Below are 21379 nucleotides of genomic sequence, written 5' to 3' on the forward strand. Positions count from 1 at the left end.
AGATAACTTCAAAATGAACGTGAACAGAAAATACTAGCTGGAATGATCTCCCAAAACTTTTTTACATACATTCTAAAAAAGATATAGTCACCATGAATAAAATGAGAACATTGATAAAAGCATTAACGCCACGAATACTCAGATTTTTATTTTCAGATTCCCTCACACGAGAATTTTATGCTTCATGGTATCGCCAAGAAAACCCAATAAGGACGCTGAAATTTCATACTAAACTACAATATCAATAACAATATTATATATCAAATTTGATTTATATGAAAGCACATACTAATGGATTGTCAACGCAATCTCTGTACCGAATCTTATCTATCAAGCTCTCTTCGTTTCGTAGTTATTGTGTTAACTTATATCCGGACTGGAGGACAGACGGACTACCTCAGAACAAAATGTGTGCAAACTTTGATAGAAATCTGCAAATTTGGTGTAAAGAGCTACACCAAATTTCAACTGTTTAGCTGTAATTGTTTTGGGGTTTTCTTTATCACAGACAAACAGACAGATTGACTGACGGATATTTTCCAAAAACGTGTTTTTTAAACTCAGTGGTGTCTAAAAAGTGGAGATTTTTTAAAATCTCCAGTTCGAATTTTTTGACAGTTGCAATACTTTCTCTATACAACGTATACAAGAAAGTAATAAATTTACTCTAGTTTCAGATCTTTTTTTACTCGTGTTTTTATCATGCGAGAACATAATGTTGTTTTGGTTAGGGCTTTTTGAAGCTCGAAATCGCGTAGGCAATGAATGAGGCACAAATGGCAATTTTCATCACCGTCTTTTAATCGCATATATTTTTTTACCTGCTTTTACCAGTATTGCATTATTTTTAGGTATGCTTATTTGAAATCAGTCGTGTTTTAAAAGGGTTAACCTGCTTTTACCAGTATTGTTTTATTATTACGTACGCTTCTTTGACAGCAGATTCGTTTTTAAAAGGTTGACGTAGAACTATGACATCACAGCTGTTATTTCATCTCAAAATCGGTCGAGCTCCAAATCTTTGTTTGCCAGCTAGAAAAATTGAAAATGAAAGTTTAAAAAAATTATATATATATATATATATATATATATATAGAGAGAGAGAGAGAGAGAGAGAGAGAGAGAGACCGATAGAGAAGTCTCGTGATTGTTTCAAACCGGTTTAAACTGGTTAATGACAAATTAATTAAAACAAATAATGACTTTAAAAATAATGTTCTCACATGATAACTTGAAATTTTTCGATGGAAGATTTCATTTTAATTTTTCTCCAGTTTAAAACAAAAATTTTTATATTTTTTTTTCTTTACAATAGTCATTTGATGTTGCCAGATCTAGTATAAAAATACGAAAGAAAAAAGAAATAAAAATAAAAACATTGGGAAAGTAATGATAAAAAAATCAACAAACATAAAAATTCCGAAGAAAAATACCCTTTCAGACAAGACCAAAACGACACATCGCTTTGAAGTTGCCCATTCCTGGTAATATTTAAGTGCAACGCAAATATAGTGTATCTAGTAAAAAAATCGACAGTATAAATCGATTTCTCCAGTAGGAAAGGAAATGAACTGTTATTCTAACAGCGTTCCGGACAAGATAAACTATGTAACGGCATTTCCAACCTATTTTCTTTTAAGATGATTATTCCTATGAAAACACAAGTTTTGCAAATCGGTATCTTTTAAATATGTTGCTGAGTTTTCACTTTCTCCTATACGAACTATACAAAGAGAAAGTGTTGCAATCGACATAAAATTTAAACTCAAAAATTTGACGAATCCCCCTGTTTCAACACCCCCACCCCGACCACCTTGATTCCAAAGAACACATTTTAGAGATTAGGTCTATCTATTTCTGAAAATGAAATATCATAAAAGCATCCCTAGTAGCACACAAATATTGTATGACATTAATCAATGTTCGTAATATTGTTAAATATTGTAGAATATTGTTAAATATCATATAATATAGCGCAATATTGTGCAATAGACTGTGCTACCTGGGATTGAGCCTTACTGACGGAATTCAATATACGGCACACAAATATTGTATAATATTGTAAGACATTAATCAATATTTGTTATGTTGTTAAATATTGTGGAATATTTTTAAATATCATATAATATAGAGCAATATTGTGCAACAAACTGTGCTACCTGGGATTGAGCCTTACTGACGGAATTCAATATACGGCACACAAATATTGTATAATATTGTAAGACATTAATCAATATTTGTTATATTGTTAAATACTGTGGAATATTTTTAAATATCATATAATATAGAGCAATATTGTGCAACAAACTGTGCTACCTGGGATTGAGCCTTACTGACGGAATTCAATATACGGCACACAAATATTGTATAATATTGTAAGACATTAATCAATATTTGTTATATTGTTAAATACTGTGGAATATTTTTAAATATCATATAATATAGAGCAATATTGCGCAACAAACTGTGCTACCTGGGATTGAGCCTTACTGACGGAATTCAATATACGGCACACAAATATTGTATAATATTGTAAGACATTAATCAATATTTGTTATGTTGTTAAATACTGTTGAATATTTTTAAATATCATATAATATAGTGCAATATTGTGCAACAGACTGTGCTACTTGGGATTGCGCCTTATTGACAGAATTCAGTATACGGCACACAAATATTGTATAATATTGTATGACATTAATAAATATTCGTAATATGGTTAAATATTGTTAAATATCATATAGTATAGCGCAATATTGTGCAACAGACTGTGCTACCTGGGATAGAACCTTACTGACGGACTTCAGTATACGGTCTTATGAAAAGAGAAAAAAAGTACATTTTTATCGAATTATGAACGAAATCCATTTATAAAAAGTCTGTCTAACTGTCCGAGTTTAAATGAACACGATAATTTTAAAATCTACGCAACAAAATGAATAAAGCATTAATTCATTTATTTTAGCTTTAAATTACTGAATAGAATCAAATTTTGCTTCAAAGCTGTGAAAAGATTGGCACCAAAGGTCGAATCTGAATGGATGAAATTTGGTATATAGTATTTATACCAATTTGGTGCATTTATATTAAATTTTAACGAAAACCATTTAAAGGAAGTTTGTGTGTCCGGCTGTACGAATATTAAGGATTAAATTTGATACAAAATTTAAAATCTAAAGCGAAGATATCTTCCAAATTTGAAACCAATCCCTGAAGGGATGGTCCATCTGTTGGGCTTCTCCTTTATATGCATGTAAACTGGATCATTCAAAAATGCAACAACTTAGATGAATGCATTTTGTTGCACGACTTTAGCATTTTAAAGTGCAGTTACTTATCAAATTTTGAATCCAATCTGGCACACGGGCAACAAGTCAGTTACAAAATTGTGCACCATCTTAGATTCAGGCAATGTTAATAATATAAATAACGTTAAGAATAGACCGTATAAAGCACGCAATTGTTTGGTCGTCATTTCCAACACACGCTTTCCGTTTTCAATAATAGAATCTTTATTTTCGCTTTTTTGCTACACATTTTGTAATATATCAGGTAAAACGCTCCAAAATTCCAGATGTGCATTTTGATGACGATTAGGATTTCTCAGTATATGCTGATTACTGATTGTTCTGTTTTGTTGTTACCACTTTTCCGGAAAAATAGTAATGGAAACAACAGTCAAACAAACGGGTGTTTTAAATGTTTTGTTTATAGCTTCGTTGCGCTCAAAGTGATTTTTCGTATTAAATTGAAGAGAGTAAAAATTTTGTAATTGCTTTTTGTATGTTTCTTGTAATGTTTTCGAAATAAGAAGATTAACTCCGTTGCTGCTTACCGCGATTGCTTCTTGTCTAACGAACTATCACTTTATTATGCCTAGACACCAAGTATGTGGCAATAATTGTCACCGTTCTCAAGTGAATGTGCGAAAAAAGTATTTTAGTAGACACTCTGTATGTTTTGGAAATTGAAAGGATTTCAAAGACTTTATTATTCTAAATGTTTATTATTTAATTGTTGCTATATTAGCAAACAATTTTAAAGTTGCTGCTTATCTCTGTTAAATATACCATATAATATTACTGTATAATATATTATGGTAGAAAATTATGCGTTGAACAAACAATTAAGTATTATTGTTAGTATAAAAAAATGAAGTCGTATGTTTCACACGCAATACAATCGAATTATAAAGAGTTCTCCCCCTCCCCCCACAAAAGAACCTCTATTCAGATATATTGCCTCAGGGTTTTCATTTCTAGAAATCCATAGAACATTTTGTTTTCCATCTAATGAGTTACTGACAGAAATCTGAGCAAAAATGCATACAGCAGGCACTCGCCTATGAGATACTCTACACTTAGTCGGTAAATATTTGCTGCGGAAGTCTTTCAATGGCTATCCGTAAAATAGTTCTAAGGCAAAATATAAAAGAAGAAAGTATTGCATTTCGCTTTCAAAAATGGCATACGCAAAATAATTGTCTGGTATTTAACTCAGATTTGCAAATTTACTATAAAAAAATATCATTAATGTTGATCATGTTGCGTTGAAAGGGCATTTTTTTCTTCTTTTGCATTGTGGAAGATTTAAATTTTACAAATTCATAAAATCCCTTATTATGTAGAATATATTGTTTAATACAACATTTTGTTTTTTTATATTTCTGATATGAAAAATAAATAAATCTCGGCTTAGATTATTTGCAAACATTTTGAAACAGAACGCCCATCATCCTTACAATAAGATGAATTCTTAATTACTATTATACATTGCATTCCTAGTTCTAGACAACCTTACGAAACAATACATAAAATCGAATGGAATCAAATCGTAACATGGCCTTGGATCGTAATACCCACCAAAGCCTCATTACTTAATCTCCTGCCCCATCCACTGTACACCACTTAACGCGCGAACACCCTTCAATTCTAACCCACTTGAGAACCTCCAAAGAGATTACCGGATCGATCCGGTCTTGCATTCAGACCTTTCACTGCACACCCCGAGCAGTCAACCCTCGCTGACAACTTGATCCACTCAGAGGAGTGTCGTCGAACATGGGGAGGGTGGAGCAAATGGTGTCCCTGAGGTATCGTTTTCTGCTTCGATGCATCCTGTCTTTTCTATTTTTACCACTTCACTTCCATTGTCTTCTCCCCTAAAGATTTAATTTAACCTTGAATTTAGAACCTGGTAACAGAGGGATTACGTTGAGGGAATTTCGGAGTCGTAAGTAGAAAGGGTGTAAAGTTCTGTTCGAAATAGATTTAGAAATGCGGTTTTGAATTTTGTGATTTTGACTTGGGATTTACATCCCTTTTATAAGGGATTCGGTTTCATTCGGAAAAGTTTGAATCCGATGCGAATTAAATTCCAATGGGTCAAAAAGTTTGACCTTTCGGCAAAGATAGGTCAGTTAATAAAATGATGTTACAATGAAGTTTGGAACCATTCAAAGCAATACCACAGATAAATATATTATTATCTTGATGCGTGTTGTAAAACAACGTGTTTTCATTGTTGAACAATATTTTGAAAATAATGAAAGTCTGGCGGCCACAGTTCGAAAATCAGAGAATTGCCCCCCAAGATCGTGTGATTTAACACCATTGGATTTCTTTTCATGGCGTTATTTAAAGTCAAAGGTTATGCGAATAAATCCACAAGCACGCGTGCATTGAAGGAGGAAATTCAACTCTGCATCAACTAAATTTAAACATATTTATGCAAAACGGTCATGAAAAATTTCGACAAAAGAGTGCGTATGCACCAGTAAAGCTATGGAGGCCATTTGCCCCATGTGTTATTCCATACATAACCCTATTCTGTGTACTTTACGAATCAATAAAAATCTAAAAATTTAAAGAAAAAAAATCAGTGCTTTTTTATTTAATTATTTTTTTAATTTTTTTATTTTATTTAATAAGACCCTTAAAGGATTAAGTATTTCTATCCGGCTTTTAGAGCCGGATAGAAATCCGGCTTTAGTGGGCACGATAATTTTAAAATATAAAGAGCTGGACAAATAAAGTTTCATACACAAGTTAAGGTTTGATACACATACGTCAAAGGTCAAAAAAAAAAAAAAAATACAATAATTCAGGAATGTTGCTACTCAAAACTAGCTAAATATATCGAACCCCATTCAACCTATTATGCTACAAAATAGGACCAATCAATGAGTTTCTAAAAAAGCCATTTGCCAATTCTTACTTATGATAGCCACCGTATACATCTGCAATCATTTTTTAGAATTCACTAATAATGATTGGACTAGTATGTCACCTGATACGCAGCAAATTATGCTTTCAGCCAATCCAAAGGATTTCAGATATGTATTGCCGCTGAGGGAGAGCATTTCAAACACCAAAAATTAAAATATTTGATGATAACTGATTGTTCTGTTTTATTTTTAATTCTTTTATGGCGAACTAGTTTTGGATATCGCAATACGTTTAATACGTTTCGTTCATATCATAGTTATGTTCAAGATGCTTTTACGTACTGAATTAAACACTCAATAAGTATAATAAGTATATATAGCTTTTTATCCCTCAATTTGTACCGTTTTCGAGATAGAAACGGGAATAAGTTTGTGACTATAATGTTCCAGCCTAAAACTCTAGTTACAAACCCCTCAAATGAACGTTAGGTTGAATGACATTAAAGGATATGTTTATAAACTAGCCGCCTTTGGTGACTTTCTGGTTTGACTTTTATTCCACCAAAAGATTTTCAATAACAGTATTTTTAATTGATGTTTGTCACATTTTGTTGGAAACAAACAATCAGCGGTATTCTCTTTTACCTTCTTTAATGCTTATAATTGTCGTGCGAAAATGGTAGTTGGTGGGTAGTGATTGCAATACCGGGATACCGAATACTAGTATTTTGAGCCATTTGTACAATTTTGTAATACCGGTATTCACAAGTTTAAATACCGGTTTTTCGGTATTTACTAGAAATTTTTAAAATTTCTCCACTATATGTTCAGGTATCGCGAACATAGCAAAATAGTATGCGTTGTTGTTTTTATGTCTCCATAACGATAGAAATTAATTAGATAATTAACGGCTTAATTAATTGCTTAAATCTCAATTAGCGAAACATGGATTATCCCTGAAAGAAAATATTGTATCCTTAACGACTGATGGAGCAACAATTATGAAAAAGTTGGAAAGTTGATTGGTGCAAATCAGTAGTTGTGCTATGCACATGGAATTCAATTAGGAGTAATAGATGTATTATACCAAAAAAATAAAGAACAGAAGAATCCAAATACTGTGGATATAGAAATTTCGGATTCCAACTTTGGAAAGAGTAAAAGTGAGAGTGATATTGACAATGAAGATAATAACAATGTAATTGTTGAAGAAGATATTCCTAATGAGGATGAAATATTAACCTATCAAGAATTGCTTCCTATAATTTATAAAGTTCGAAAAATTGTTAAGATATTTAAACGTTCCCCTATAAAAAGGATATTTTACTAAAATATATACCAACTGAAAATAAAACAGAATATATGTTAATATTAGATTCTAAAACACGTTGGAATAGTTTACTCCTAATGATGGAACAATTTTTGAAACTGAGAAGTCCAATCTAAAAAGCAATAATCGACTTAAACCTGTAAATTAATTTTTCAGATAGTGAATTCGACTTAATATCCAGAACTATATCAGCTTTACTTCCAATAAAACTGACTATTGAGGCATTGTGTCGGAGAGATTCTAATTTATTAACAGCTAATGCAACAATAAATTTCATGTTGCAGTCACTGAAAGAACAGCACACATCACTAACTGAAGATTTATATATTACTTTGAAAAATCGCACAGAAGAAAGGCATACCGAAATAGAAAATGTCCTACGGTATTTACATAATTATAACGATTTTAAAAATGAAAATGAAAAAGAAGAAAAGAAAATAACCAATTCAAATCTGATTAAGTTTAGAGTAAATTTTCTTAAAATTTTTTACCCACAACCCTATTCACATTCAGAAGAATTCGGTTCAATTATCGAAGATTATGATACCACTACTGTCGATAGTGAAAAGGAATTGTCTCTTGAACAAAAATTAGAATTAGCGATAAATAACAAAATTTCAACGAACCAAAATACAATACAGAAATCAGCTATATCCAAAACCATCCGACGAGATATCGATTTATTTGAAGATGAGGGATTTAGAGGTAAATACTTGGAAAAAGTATATTGCGCATTGCTAACAGTACCACCAACTAGCGTACCGAAAGAGCGTTTTCGACAGCTGGTCATTTTTACACAAAATTACTTTTCAGACTTAATGACAGTACAATGGATGCATTATGTTTTTTATGATCACATTTCAAAAAGTTGTAATAGTACCCCAGACTGAATAGTAATATTTACACTTTTTTGTGATTAAATAAATAAGATGTTTCCTTACTTTTTTGTGATTATATACTGTTATAATGTATAAGTTACAAATTATTATATGAGAGTGTGATATTTACACTCTAACAAAACTGGCAAATAAAACAAAGAAACACCTGCGTTTTCTTTCTTTTTCTAAAATTTCTAATGCCGATATTAAAACCGGTATCCCAGTATTAAGATTTAAAAAATACCGAATACCGGTATTGAACTTTTGGTCCGGTATTGCAATCCCTATTGGTGGGGTATTTCCTTTCTTTGCATTCTATCCTGGCACAGGATATAAGGGTATATTCCCTTTCCTTATTTCTTTATTCTCTTCCTTAACCATCGCCTTCCAGTTTACTGACTGGAGTAATTTTTATTTCTAATCCCAGTGTGTTTGGACTGAATATACCGCTTTTTTTTATCTCTATCAGTTATGTGTTCTAATTATTCTTGTTGATGAGAAAAAATAAAGAAAATTGTTTTTGATATTTTTCCTCTTTGCAGAAATGAGAATTCCTGTCTTTCTTCATTTTTTTTCTTCTAAACAGCCCTCTTTTCATTCAGTAGAATCATGGTATCCTGATTACTTCTATTCTTCTCTCTCTCTCTCTTTCTCTTTTCTATATTAGTTTCTATGTGTTTTCATGTTAGTCTCTATTTGCTTTTGAATGTTTAAATCAAATTAGAGACCCTTTGTGGTGATTTCTTTTTTCATAAGCCTTACTTCTCATGTACATGCTTTAATACACGAATCAAGATTTAGAAAAAAACCCCAACAAGACATGACATGACTACAGCATTATAAAAAAGAAGAAGGGAGGAAACGAAAATAAAAATACTTTTAAATTATTTTTTTCTCTTTGAAGATCTGAAAATTTTTGTTTCTACTCGTTTTACGGAAAAAAAATTATAATATACAAAAACATACACATACATACTCTATTATAATACACATATATAAACAAAAATTTCTTCCTGAGATTTAGTGAGTTCAAATATGGCGCAGCTGGGAACCACAACTATCCACTCCGAACCGCCACATAGGCACACGGATTTACATGATTGACTGCCCGTACTGACAGTAAAAGCTGGCTGGAGCTAAAGTTGAGTTCTAAGGGCCATCATCGGCAACGGTACAACCTTTCCCGTGGGAAGCAAAACCCGTAGGAGATAGCCGAATGCACAATTTTTGTACCCACACAGGTGGCAAGAACCAACCATCATGCTGGCCACTTCTCATCTTCATATCTCATGCCCCCCCCCCGATGGGAGTGGCACAGATGGGAATCACAATCACAAACTGGCTACTCCGACGACCCGAAAGGTACACGGAAAACTTGAACAACCTGACCGCCGCTACAGCAACATTGATTCCAAGTTCGGGTATATTATATGGCGAAAGAAAGAAAGCTACAGCAACACTGGCATGAACTGTGGCTGAGTCTTAAGGTCCATCACCGACCACGGTACAACCCTTCCCTAGAAATGTACATCCCGTCTCTCTAGACCTTTTTATCGATGAGAGAAGCTACCTTTTCTTATACTCAAAGGGGTGGCGAGAACCAACCACTATGCCGAAAGTTTCTCATCCTCATAATTTGTCTCCCCCCCCTCCTTGTGGGAATGGCACAACTGGAAAACATAAATAGAAGGAAGGAGCCTGTGAGTTCGATCCTTTCATTTCGCTCTTAACAATTTTATGTTAGGGTGATACAATCTTTCACAAATAATAAAAGAAAAAATTGCTAGAGGTTACCTTCTAAGAGAAACAGAAACTTGAATCAGTTAAGTCACTAATTGTTCTTCTGTGAAAGAAGATTTATTGCTTATATTGTAGCTAAATCAAATTTCTATTTGAGGTGGGCAACGATCAGTTTGACCAAATTAAGATTTTACGTTTCTCCTTTATTGTTAAGCACTGATTTACTGACCATAGTGAAATATAGTCGAACAAGTGAGATTAGAACCACCACCTGTTATTCTGAACCACGGCTTCCCTAAATTTAAGTAACGAGTCAGTTTTCGGTGGGTTGTGTCAAGATATTGAATATATGTACATCTCTTCACAGTTTACAAAACTATGATGTTGGCTTAAAGTCATCATTAACCACATGGAAACAGCATAAAAAAATCACAATACAACAAGCGGCTTATGCTGTTGTTATGAGTGGGTTCCTACTTTCAAGTTATCCATATTTTTATTTTTTCTCAAGTCGCCTTTTGCGATTCGCTACGATTATTGGCTATATTTTCATTTGCATTTTTTATGCTTATCTTAATATTAATGATTCTCTCAATAAAATACTTTTTAAGTATCAAACTGTGATAAATAATAAAATTGTGTGGTTTTAACCCCTTAACCGGTTCGCCCGTAAACCATGCGTGCATCGATTTATCTTATGTTGTCTCTTTTAAGCAACATTTAAGCTATTCGTAATTCTTATAATGCTATACAAAAATTATATAGAATAAATAGATATCTGAAGTGTTTTATATGATTTCTCAATTCAATCAAAACGACAAAACTGAAGATTTCATCTATTTTCATAGTAAAGAAAATAAATCAGTGAAAGGGTTAATAGCCTTGCGCTTGTTCAGTTTATTGTGTATATGGACCTCTTGTAATGAAATCGTGTTTCATGACATCATAGTGTACTAAGCAAGTTATGGGTAATATATTCCCAAATAACCATCGTCTTCCTTTATAAAGTGATTTCATTTTATGATTTCTGATATCAATTGCGTTGGCAGTAAACAAAATTTGTAGCAGTTGCATTACTCTTATCTTCTCTTTTGGATACTAGATGGCGCTGCCTGATTAGGACATCCCATATGCCATCCCATAGTGCATTGCGATAGTAATAAGAATGAGATTATTCGGTTCTGTTAAACTGCGCGCTGTGAATGTCTTGTGTTTGTGTTTGTTTAGTGTGTGAATGTGATTATTAAAAGAAATGTTCCCCAAAACATACGTCCTGTTGCTTCCTGCGTGGATCATAATAATCTACATTCCACCACATTGGCGCCCAATGAAAAAGAATTTCTGATGAAACGAAAATGAAGTCGTCCCTACCATCATAAGAAAATTTTCCCGACACCACATTGGGAAGCGTGTCATCCTGACACAGAATAATTTTTCCCATCCCGGGAATGGCTCATCATAGTGTTCCAGACATCAGTCCTCAAAAATAAATCGGCGTCTGCCATCTTCGTGTCCTTGATGTCCTAAGAAGTATTCAAGTATTCAGTTTTAAAACCTAAATCGTACGGGACATCGGCCCCCTGTACCGAGTAGAATTTATTATGTGTGCATCTCCAGCAAAAATCTGCATTTAAATCCAATGAAGAAAGTGCGTGTGTGTGTTGCAAATTTACAGCACGGAAAAATTCATCATTTTTGTTTTGGTGGTGCCTGTACGTACCTGTTTCCAGATAAGTGTCATAACACTTGTGCATTTTTTTTTGTTGTTGTTTAACTTCAATATCATTGTGGTGAAAGCTTATAAGCCAGTTAACAGCTACGCTGCACGAGCAGTTGCTTTGTATTGTGGTCATGTTACTGGGCTGCGAAACCACAGGGTCACAGGTTTTATCCTCGCTCCTGCCAATTACGCCACATTGGTGACCTTGGGCGATGAACATTCAACCTTCGTACAGCTGTTGTTTCGCCATCTACCTACAGCTACCCAAAGTCGCCAGACTCACTTGATGTAGCAACACAAAGTCATCAGACTCAAATGATGCAGCAACAGCAACCACTCACTCACACACGCTCGCCATAACGCTTGGCGCTACTCAAATAGGTACAGGCGCATTAGAATCAACAGCTAATAAATACATCACCACTCAACAGCCATATTGTTCGTCTCTCCTCCGACTCACTGGAGGGAGAGTCCGTAATGAATAGCTTATAAGCCAGGTAACAGCTACGCTACACGAGAAATTGCTTTTGTATCGTGGTCATGTCATTGGGCTGCAAATCACAAGGTCCCAGGTTCTATTCTCACTCATCACAGATCGCCAAAAACCTAAATCGTACAGGACGTCGACCCCTGTACCGAGTATAATCTAATATTTCTGCATCTCCAGCAAAAATCTGCATTTAAATCCAGTGAAAAAAGTGTGTGAGTGTTTTGAAAATTATAGCACGGAAAAATTCATCAGTTTTGTTTTGGTGGTGCCTGTCCGTACCTGTTCCCAGACAAGTGTCATAACACTTGTGCTTTTTTTTGTTGTTGTTGTTTAACTTCAATAGCATCCTGTATTTATTTCGTTGAAATACAACATTTGAATACACCAAGATTCTTCGTCTTCGGTGAGAAGTTTTTATACTATTTAAAATTTAATAATTTCTAGGTTACTTCTGTTTTTATAGCCTATTCATTGTTGCCAGTTTACATATTGAAATATCTGTGTTGTTTTGTTATTTAATCTCAATCAGAAAGTGCGTAAGAACATATCTTTTCAATACGAAGGTATTCTATATGGTGATTTTCAAGTTGTTGTATTTTTTTTATTTTATTTAAGCACGAATTAATTTATCGTACTTGATATATTTCTGGGTCCGTTAAGTTTGCGAACCGAAACCAAAACTGTTTGTTCTCGTTTTCTGATACCATTGTATGTGCCCTTGAGCGACGCGCCAAGTCTCATTTAAGTATTCATCATCTCAGTCGCTCCCAAAGTGATTATTCTAAACAAGTACTGAATATGTTTTCTTTTTTGGAGCTGCATGGTATTTTGGTATTATGAAAGAACTGCGCTGATAGATTTATTTTATTTTCAGAGAAATGATTCAACATATGCCGTCTTTTAATCGTATAAAATGTGCATTTTTATCTCTTGATTCTCAGAATGTTATTTTTATGGTTAAGAATTCTTAAAACCAATTCTTTTTCAGTACTTATGCAAATTTAAAAGCTATTGTTTGCTGTATCTGCCTTTCGTTTATTAACCCTTTATTTACCGAATTATTTTGCCATCAATTTTTCTCATTTATTTTTGAGCCATTAGTTACGTTTTGGTACAGAATAAACCCAGGAAGAATCTAAAAAAAACCTTTTTAAATAATTAAAATAATTTAATTAATTAAATTAATAATAAATGATTTTTAATGTTACTCTTGAAATGATATCTACTACTTAGTATTGGAAAAACGTCCTTCGTGTTCTTTCAATTACTGTTAGAAAAATAGTCATATTGTGAAGATATCAACTGAATTTAAACGGTACTTTAATGTACCGTCGGTATATAAAGGGTTAAGTGTGTATATACACTTGCAGTTAAAATTAAAAATTGAAATATTTTGAACTCAATTTCTGTCTTTGTGTGTTGCTTTCATCTAAAATATAAAACATAAAGTTGTTTTGAACATAAATATATTTTTTCAATTCCTGAAAGTATATTTATCTCCTACCTGATTATTATTATTATTATTTTGCATTCTTAAAAAAAAAATGAGATTTAAATAATTTGTGTTCTACCTACTTTATTGATTTTTTTTTTGTATGTTTAAAAGAGAAAGTAGGTTTGTAACTGATCCTTCATATTCAAGTTTAGCTTCCTATCGCATTTCAATAATTAAAAATGGCTTTTCTATCTGAGGGAAAATATATCTAAAGTCACACCACCTCGCCGAGACGGTTCTTAGGCGGTCTAGAGGGAGGGTGTAGCAGTTGCATTACTCTTATCTTATCTTTTGGATACTAGATGGCGATATCTGATTAGGCCATCACATATGCCATCCCATAGTGCATTGCGATTGTAATTAGAATGAGATGTGACGCTGAACTGTGAAGCCTCGCGCGTGAATGTCTTGTCTTTGTGTTTGTGTTTGTTTAGTGTGTGAATGTAATTTTTAAAAGAAATGTTCCCAAAAACATTCATCCTTTTGATTCCAGCACGGATCATAATTATCTACATACCACCACAAATTCTTTTTTCTTATCTTTCAACAAATGGAAGAAAATTGAATGGTTAAATATTTGCTAGAGAAATGAAGGTTGTCTGAATTTTAATGCAACAATAAAGGCTATGTTTGAAATTTTTGAAAAAAAAAACACATTTTTAAAAATTATTAAACTTGGCAATTAAATCACTTACAGTAATTTACATTTGACAAATTAATTTACATCTTAAATACTGAGAAAACCAGGAATATTTAGTCAACTCTTGCTTAAGAATGCTAAAATTATAAATAGTTGTTATTAATTAAAATTCTATCGAAAATTCTCATTGAAAAAAAATCGATCCAAGATGCACATTCCCACCGCCAAACCATAACTTTTGCTAAATTTTGCAGCTCTATCTCAAAAGATTTGTCTGGAAGAGCGACAAGAATCACGCACATACTTCCTATTTTATTATCAGTAGATTTTTTTTTATTTGAGACCTCTCTCTTGCCCCCCCCCCCCATAAAAAAAGAGAACTTTTATTTAGCAAAAATGTTTGGTTCCAACCTTCGCTGATCAAAACACTCTGCTTGAAACATTGACACCTGTTTTATCATCTGCTCTTCTACGTGTTATTAAGTGGGCTCGAGATTAGAGGGCTTAGGGATGAGTGGGAGGGTGGAGATATCAATGCCCGTTATTAATAGCCCTGGGGCTTAACTGAAATATGTGTTGGGAGAAGCGCCCTGCTGTCATTCGATATCCCGTTTCTGAGGCATCGATAGATCTGCAAATATTGTGTTTCCGTAGTATGTATTATTGGAAGCAGCGTATTCTGCAGTTCTAGTCGAGCAGCATTTAAAGAAGAGATTCTACAGATTTTAGATTTTAAAAAATGAAATCTTCGATTATAAAAATATCGTTTGTCGTTTAAATTTCTAAAATCAGGTTTAACATTTTTCATGAGGGGTATTTGAAATTATTTATGGTGTTGAATGTATAAATATGGTTTTACCTATTTTTAATAGAGGGTATGGGTAACACAACTTTCATGCAAGTTTAAACCAGCGGGAGCGAAAACCAGCGAAATATTGACTTTTGGCGTTAATTTAGCATTTTTGCTGAATTTATCGTGTGATCCTTGGCGAGATATTTGGCGATTAATCCCTGAACATTCCCTTAATAATATCTATAAAATTAAATTTGTATTTTAGTCACATCTTTATCAACCGATGGAAACAAAAATTTGACACAAAACTACACTTGTAGTGACAAAATTATATACCAAATTTGATATATTTAAGTCACGGCGTCTTCGAGTTATCGCGTTCACATGTTTCTGAAAGTACAGACCGACAGACAGTCAACCCTTAGTTGTATTTGGCTCAAAATTTGATTACCAGCTACACTATAGATGTTAAATCTGTGTAATGAATTTTATCTATCTTACACTGCTTGTTTTGTAATTATCGTGTCAATTTATATTCGAATAGTCGGACAGACAGACTTCCTCTGGAGATATTTTACTCGAAATTTGACAGAAATCTGCAAATTTTGTGTTAATACTGTATACCAAATTTCAACCATGTAGCTCAAAGCGTTTATGAGTTTTTTTTTGTTACAGTCTGATAAACATTTTCCAAAAAGGTGTTTTTTGAACTCGGTGAGAGGTCTAAAACGTGATGATTCGTCATATTCCAAGTTCCGATTTTTCTGATAATTACTAGACCTTCTCTATACTGCATTCACGAGAAAGTGAAAATGCTTTCCATATTAAACGTTTACTAATTTAAAAAGTCAATAAAGTAGACAAACAAATGAATCGACAAAGGTCATCGTTATCGAGAAATATCCTGAGGTGCTACATTTTAAAGTGGGACCGCGGTGGCTAGGTCTCGGCTTCGGAGTCTGAGGGTTTCAGGTTCGAGACTCGATTCCACCGAAGAACCGTCATGTAAGTGGGTCTCGTGCACGTTAAACGTCCTGGCCACACATCCTCCCCCTGGTGTGGAGAGGAGGGTGCCAGCTCAAGTGTCGTCCTCGTCATCTGACTGCGGTTCAAAATGACAAGGGCCGTCCCAAAATAATCCTATTGTTGCTTTAAAACGGGTCATTAATATAACTAAGACTGAAACTAGAAATACATTTTGAATTGATATTTTCGGAAATCTCAAGCTCTATCCATTAATATGACACAAAATTTTCTAGTAATAAATTCGCTGCTTTTTCAATTCAGTGTCATATACTGGATTCTGGTGTTAGACTTCATATTCCAAATATTCATGTGAATCGCAGTCAACTTGTAAACATAAAAAAAAAACGGATAAAATATTTGAAAGAATTCCCTTCCGCCATAGAAAACTTTTTTAGAATTCGAAGGCTTTGACTTGCCCGTTTAAATTAGATTTCTCAAATCCTTTTTACACCGATAAAAAATATATTCTTTATTATATTGAATTTACGCTTCACTTCTTGTAAATGCTGAATCTCCATTTCAACCAACTGAGTTGAGCGTTATGAGAAAAGATGTTTGGTGCAGATATAGACTAAGGGATTTTTTTTGGTGATTTTTTAAAAACGGTGATGAAGAATGATGTCGTGTCCGCGTTACCACGGAAAGGGGGTGCAGTAGTTTCTGACGGTATAGACTCCTGAGCACCCGAGGGCAGAAGTCTGACTTCCAGCTCTTATGTAGATGAAACTCACACATTCGCTTGCACAACCCCTTTTTAAAGGACGGCACATTCGCACACCTCACAGACAGAACAACGGAAGAGCAACCATGCCCGAACCGGGACTCGAACCCAGGACGCCCAGATGACGGGGAAGACGCGCTACCCCTATGCCAGGACGCCGGCTCTAATATAAGTTAACATGAAATTACAAAATAAAAAGCGAAGGATAAGTAAAATTTACCGCACAAGAATTAGCATCAAAAATAAAGGTTTAAGTCGAATTGGAACCTAAAACGCCAAGGAGTTGATCGTCTGTCCTTCTGTACTCTTTGCATGCATATAAGGACGATAATTCAAAAAATGTCACAATTTCGATAAATATAATTTGATTCACCATTTCAGCCTTTAAAATGTAAATTATTATGAAATTTTGGACCGAATCTGTCAAAGAATTGAAAATCTTTTGATCTTTACCTTCCCATGCATGTATAGGCAACAGTTCACCAGCGAGAGGGTCTTCCAAAAACTTTCTTGTATTCTAACAAATGGTATTAATAAGAAAATTACCTTGCCAGAGAAAGCTTTAATGACTGGCGTACGAAAGTTACCACATATTAACTTTTGGCGTGCAATTAGCATTTTTACTGAATCTATCGTGTGATACTTGGCGCCTTTTCTGCCGATTCATCCCTGACATGCTGTTAATAGTATCCAAAATTCGAATTTGTGTTTTGGGCATGTTTTTTTCAATCGATTAAAACGAAAATTTAACACAAAACTGCACTTGTAGTCACAAAATCCCATATAATATTTGATATATTTAAATTTTGAATTATCGTGTTTAACTGTTTCTGAACGTAGGGACCGACAGACGTCAAACCTGTAGCTGGATTTGGTTCAAAGTGACAGGTGTCACATTATAGATATTAAATATGTGTACCGAATCTTATCTATCTAGCTCTCTCCGTTTCGTAATTATTGTGGAAACTTATATTTAAATAGATGGACTTCCTATGAACAGATTTTAGTCAAATAAGATAGAAATTAAGAAGATTTGGTGTCTGAATATAAGTCTGAATATGAAATTTCGTTCGTATAGCTAATCCGCGTATTCCAAAAAATTGTCAAATTTCGAATTTTATTTGAATTAATCACGGATTAATTTTTATTTTTTAATATTTTTTGCTTTTAAATAACTCTTAAAAATATTTTATTTCTTATATGATGTTTATTTTGAATAATTTTTATGGAAGAACTATATTCATAACAATATTTTTATTATTATGGGAGGATTTTCTTTTTTGCTGTGATTTAAAACTTTATTTGAGAATATAAGAATTTTAAAACCGTTTGCAAAAAAATTAAACTTTTGATAAAAGCGCCAATCCCTATTCTCATGATCACTGAACGTCCCATGGTATATTCTAATCAGTTTGTAAAAAACACAGCATTGCTTGAAAATATTTTTTGCTGACGAATAAAATGACGCCCAAAAAAAGTCGCCGGCATTCACTTGGACTTTTAAATCAAATAAACCGAATCCCTTTGCGCCCTGGAAGAATATACGTTCCATTGAATTTGTGCGCCAGAGGTAAGAATTGCGAATTCTCTCTTGCCGCCAATTGAATTGGACTTTATGAGATATGTCCTTTGGCGAAAAATTGTTCTGAAAGTTCAACTCTCAAAAGTTTTTTGATGTGCATTGAATCGATTTTTAAAAAATTGCGCTGAAATTGCATTACGTCTGCTCAAAAATTTCTTGATATAATTTAACTTTGAAATAGTCGCCTTTGGCGACAAGTTGGTTTCCAGGAAATATTGATTATATTTAAATAATTTAGATATAACTTTAAGTCCGCAATTTTTTCGAACTGCCAGGCATAGAAACCTGTTATATTAATTATCTTACGCACGCGTACATAAACCTTTCTAACGGAGATTGTACCCATGACATCAAAGCTTTATTAAAAAGGTAAATTTGCAATTCGTCTATCCTCTAAAGTTCATAGTATTGTAGCTTTACTTTTTTATTTGTCTTGTAAGCAATACAGATATTTACTATTTTCTTTGGTATTCAATTATCGGAGAAAATCATATATTTGATTAAATAAAAATAAAAAACGATTTGAATTTCAATATAATACATTGTTAGAAATTGTAAAATATTTAAATGTTAAAATTTAGTAAAAGAAAACCTATTTAATTGGTATCTTTTATAATGTGGAATTCTGAGAAGAAACTATTTGCGAAAGACGGCTAGTTTGCAGAGCGGATTTCCGACTAGGCAGAACAGGCAATTGCCTAGGAACACTAAGAAGGGGGGGGGGGAAGAGCGCAGGCAGCTAGATTAAAATAATTTTTAAACTAGTAAATAATTCTAAGAAACATAATTGAATACAAATTCTATGGAACATAAAGTATCAGAAAAAGGATGTTAGCATTGAATTATTAAAAACATTAGTAAATAAACAAAAGCATAACTAAATATTATTTTTTATATAATAGAATATTAATTTTCCTTTAATTTCTACATTATATTCCACATGACAAGTACTGTACAATTATAATTTTTAATTATTTATTGTTATTTCTTTATATTATCTCTTACAATGATTAAGTGTTTTTATTTCTAATTAAAAAAATCATCAACTAATGATTATGATTTATTTTTTTAAAGAATTTTATTAACTTTTTTCATTTTTTCATGATATACATTTTTAAAAAACAAATAAATATGAATGTATTTTTACAAAGTAACTGACACTGATATAAAAGTTGTTTTCTTGGAGCTTCTGATACGGCACATCATACACATATTTGTATAAACATATTTCAGCAGTTTCGTGACTGAATAGATATAGAAACTTTTGAAATTTTAAAACTTCGGTTTATTTCACTACTGGAGGGATAATTTATGTATGAAGAATACGTGGTAAGAAATACGAAAGTCTACATTGTGTCACAAGATCAGAAGAGCAAAGGAGACAGAAATTTTCCTTTCGGTGATTTTACAATGAGATTTTGATAGGGATTTCTTTGACACGTGTAGACTTAGGACAGGGAAATTTAGGTATGTTTAAAGAGATGTTGCAAGCAGTAAGGATTTTTCTCCCTTCGCTCAGTGCATGAGAAAACGCTGAATTCAGCAGTTTTTTAGAGCAAATGTTAAAAGTAATTAAATAAAAAGTGGGAATTGCATCAGAATATAAAATAACATTTTAGAATGAAGCTAATATGAGTTAAATTAAGACAAAAATCAGGAAATTAATTAAGATTTAAATTAGATTTAAAAATGCCATTACACACACACACACATATATATATATAATGATATTTTAAACTCTTAATTTAATCCAAATTAATTTCTAAAACTTTATCTTAATTTAGCCCATGCTAAAATATTCTCTTATTTCGTGATCCAATTCCACTTTCGGTTTAATTAATTCCTTTGTAAAAGTAATGCGCCATCAATACTACGCATCAAATGAAAGTAATACTTCCGTTTCCCTTGTCAAAGGTCAACACATGCATTCCATCGGCACGAAGTCGGAAATCTTATGTTATATAAGACTAGTGATCATGTTTTCACAGAATTATTGAATTATGTATATTTTATTGATACTGCATACTCTTATTCAGTCAATGATAAAAGAAAATAAAACATAAATGTGCTAATTAAGTTAAAAATAGATTAAAATGTGAAACTTAAATTGACAAGTTATTAAAATACGGGTACCCTAGTGTGCACTAAAAAAATGAACTAAATCCGAGATCCAAATAGTAAAATGCCTAAATCTGCCTTTGGCAGGTTAAAAATGTTTTTAATAATTTTGTCATAATTTTCCTAAATACTTTTTACTCATTCTTGGGAATTTTATTGTGTTTTATCCTTTGAAAAAATATACCATTGTTGCAATGATTAGTTTATTCTAAATAATTGATTTGTTTCAGAGCAAAGAAACGATGAAAATGGCCGTCGAGATCCATGCAGAGCACGCAGATAGTAATGTATCACCTACAGTAAGTAAATGGAGTACCTCCCTTACAATGAAATTCATTGTAAAGTGACTATTTTAACCTAACATGTAATATTTTTGACGAATATACGAACTGTGTCTTCTTCTCTTTCATATAAAATAACAAAACATATCAATATAGATAACAGAATTATTGAAAAAAATAACCATTTTAATGGGTTAAAAATGAAGCAGAATTTTGGTCTTTTTTCTCATTAAATTTCGAAAATAATGCTGCACATAAATAAATCCTACATCATTTCAATTTTTTTAAGTTGTCTTTTTAATAATGCCAATTAATTTAAGCAAATTTTTTAAAAATATTTTTTGTTTAATTTCTAATAATAGATAACATTGTTGCCTGAAATTCAAATCTTTTTCATTG

The 21379-nt window shown here is 32.6% G+C and overlaps 1 protein-coding gene across 1 annotated transcript in view; it reads left to right on the forward strand.

Annotated features, from left to right (window-relative positions):
• LOC129956501 (uncharacterized) overlaps nt 1-21379 on the forward strand; it is a 347055-nt gene that overhangs the window by 311827 nt on the left and 13849 nt on the right. Inside the window, exon 8 of the mRNA XM_056068420.1 lies at nt 20930-20998. Within this exon, the coding sequence (XP_055924395.1) occupies nt 20930-20998 (69 nt within the window). The remainder of the gene's footprint in view (nt 1-20929; nt 20999-21379) is intronic.

Source organism: Argiope bruennichi, chromosome 11 (genome assembly GCF_947563725.1).
Source record: "Argiope bruennichi chromosome 11, qqArgBrue1.1, whole genome shotgun sequence".
In the NCBI taxonomy this organism is placed as follows: Eukaryota; Metazoa; Arthropoda; class Arachnida; order Araneae; family Araneidae; genus Argiope; species Argiope bruennichi.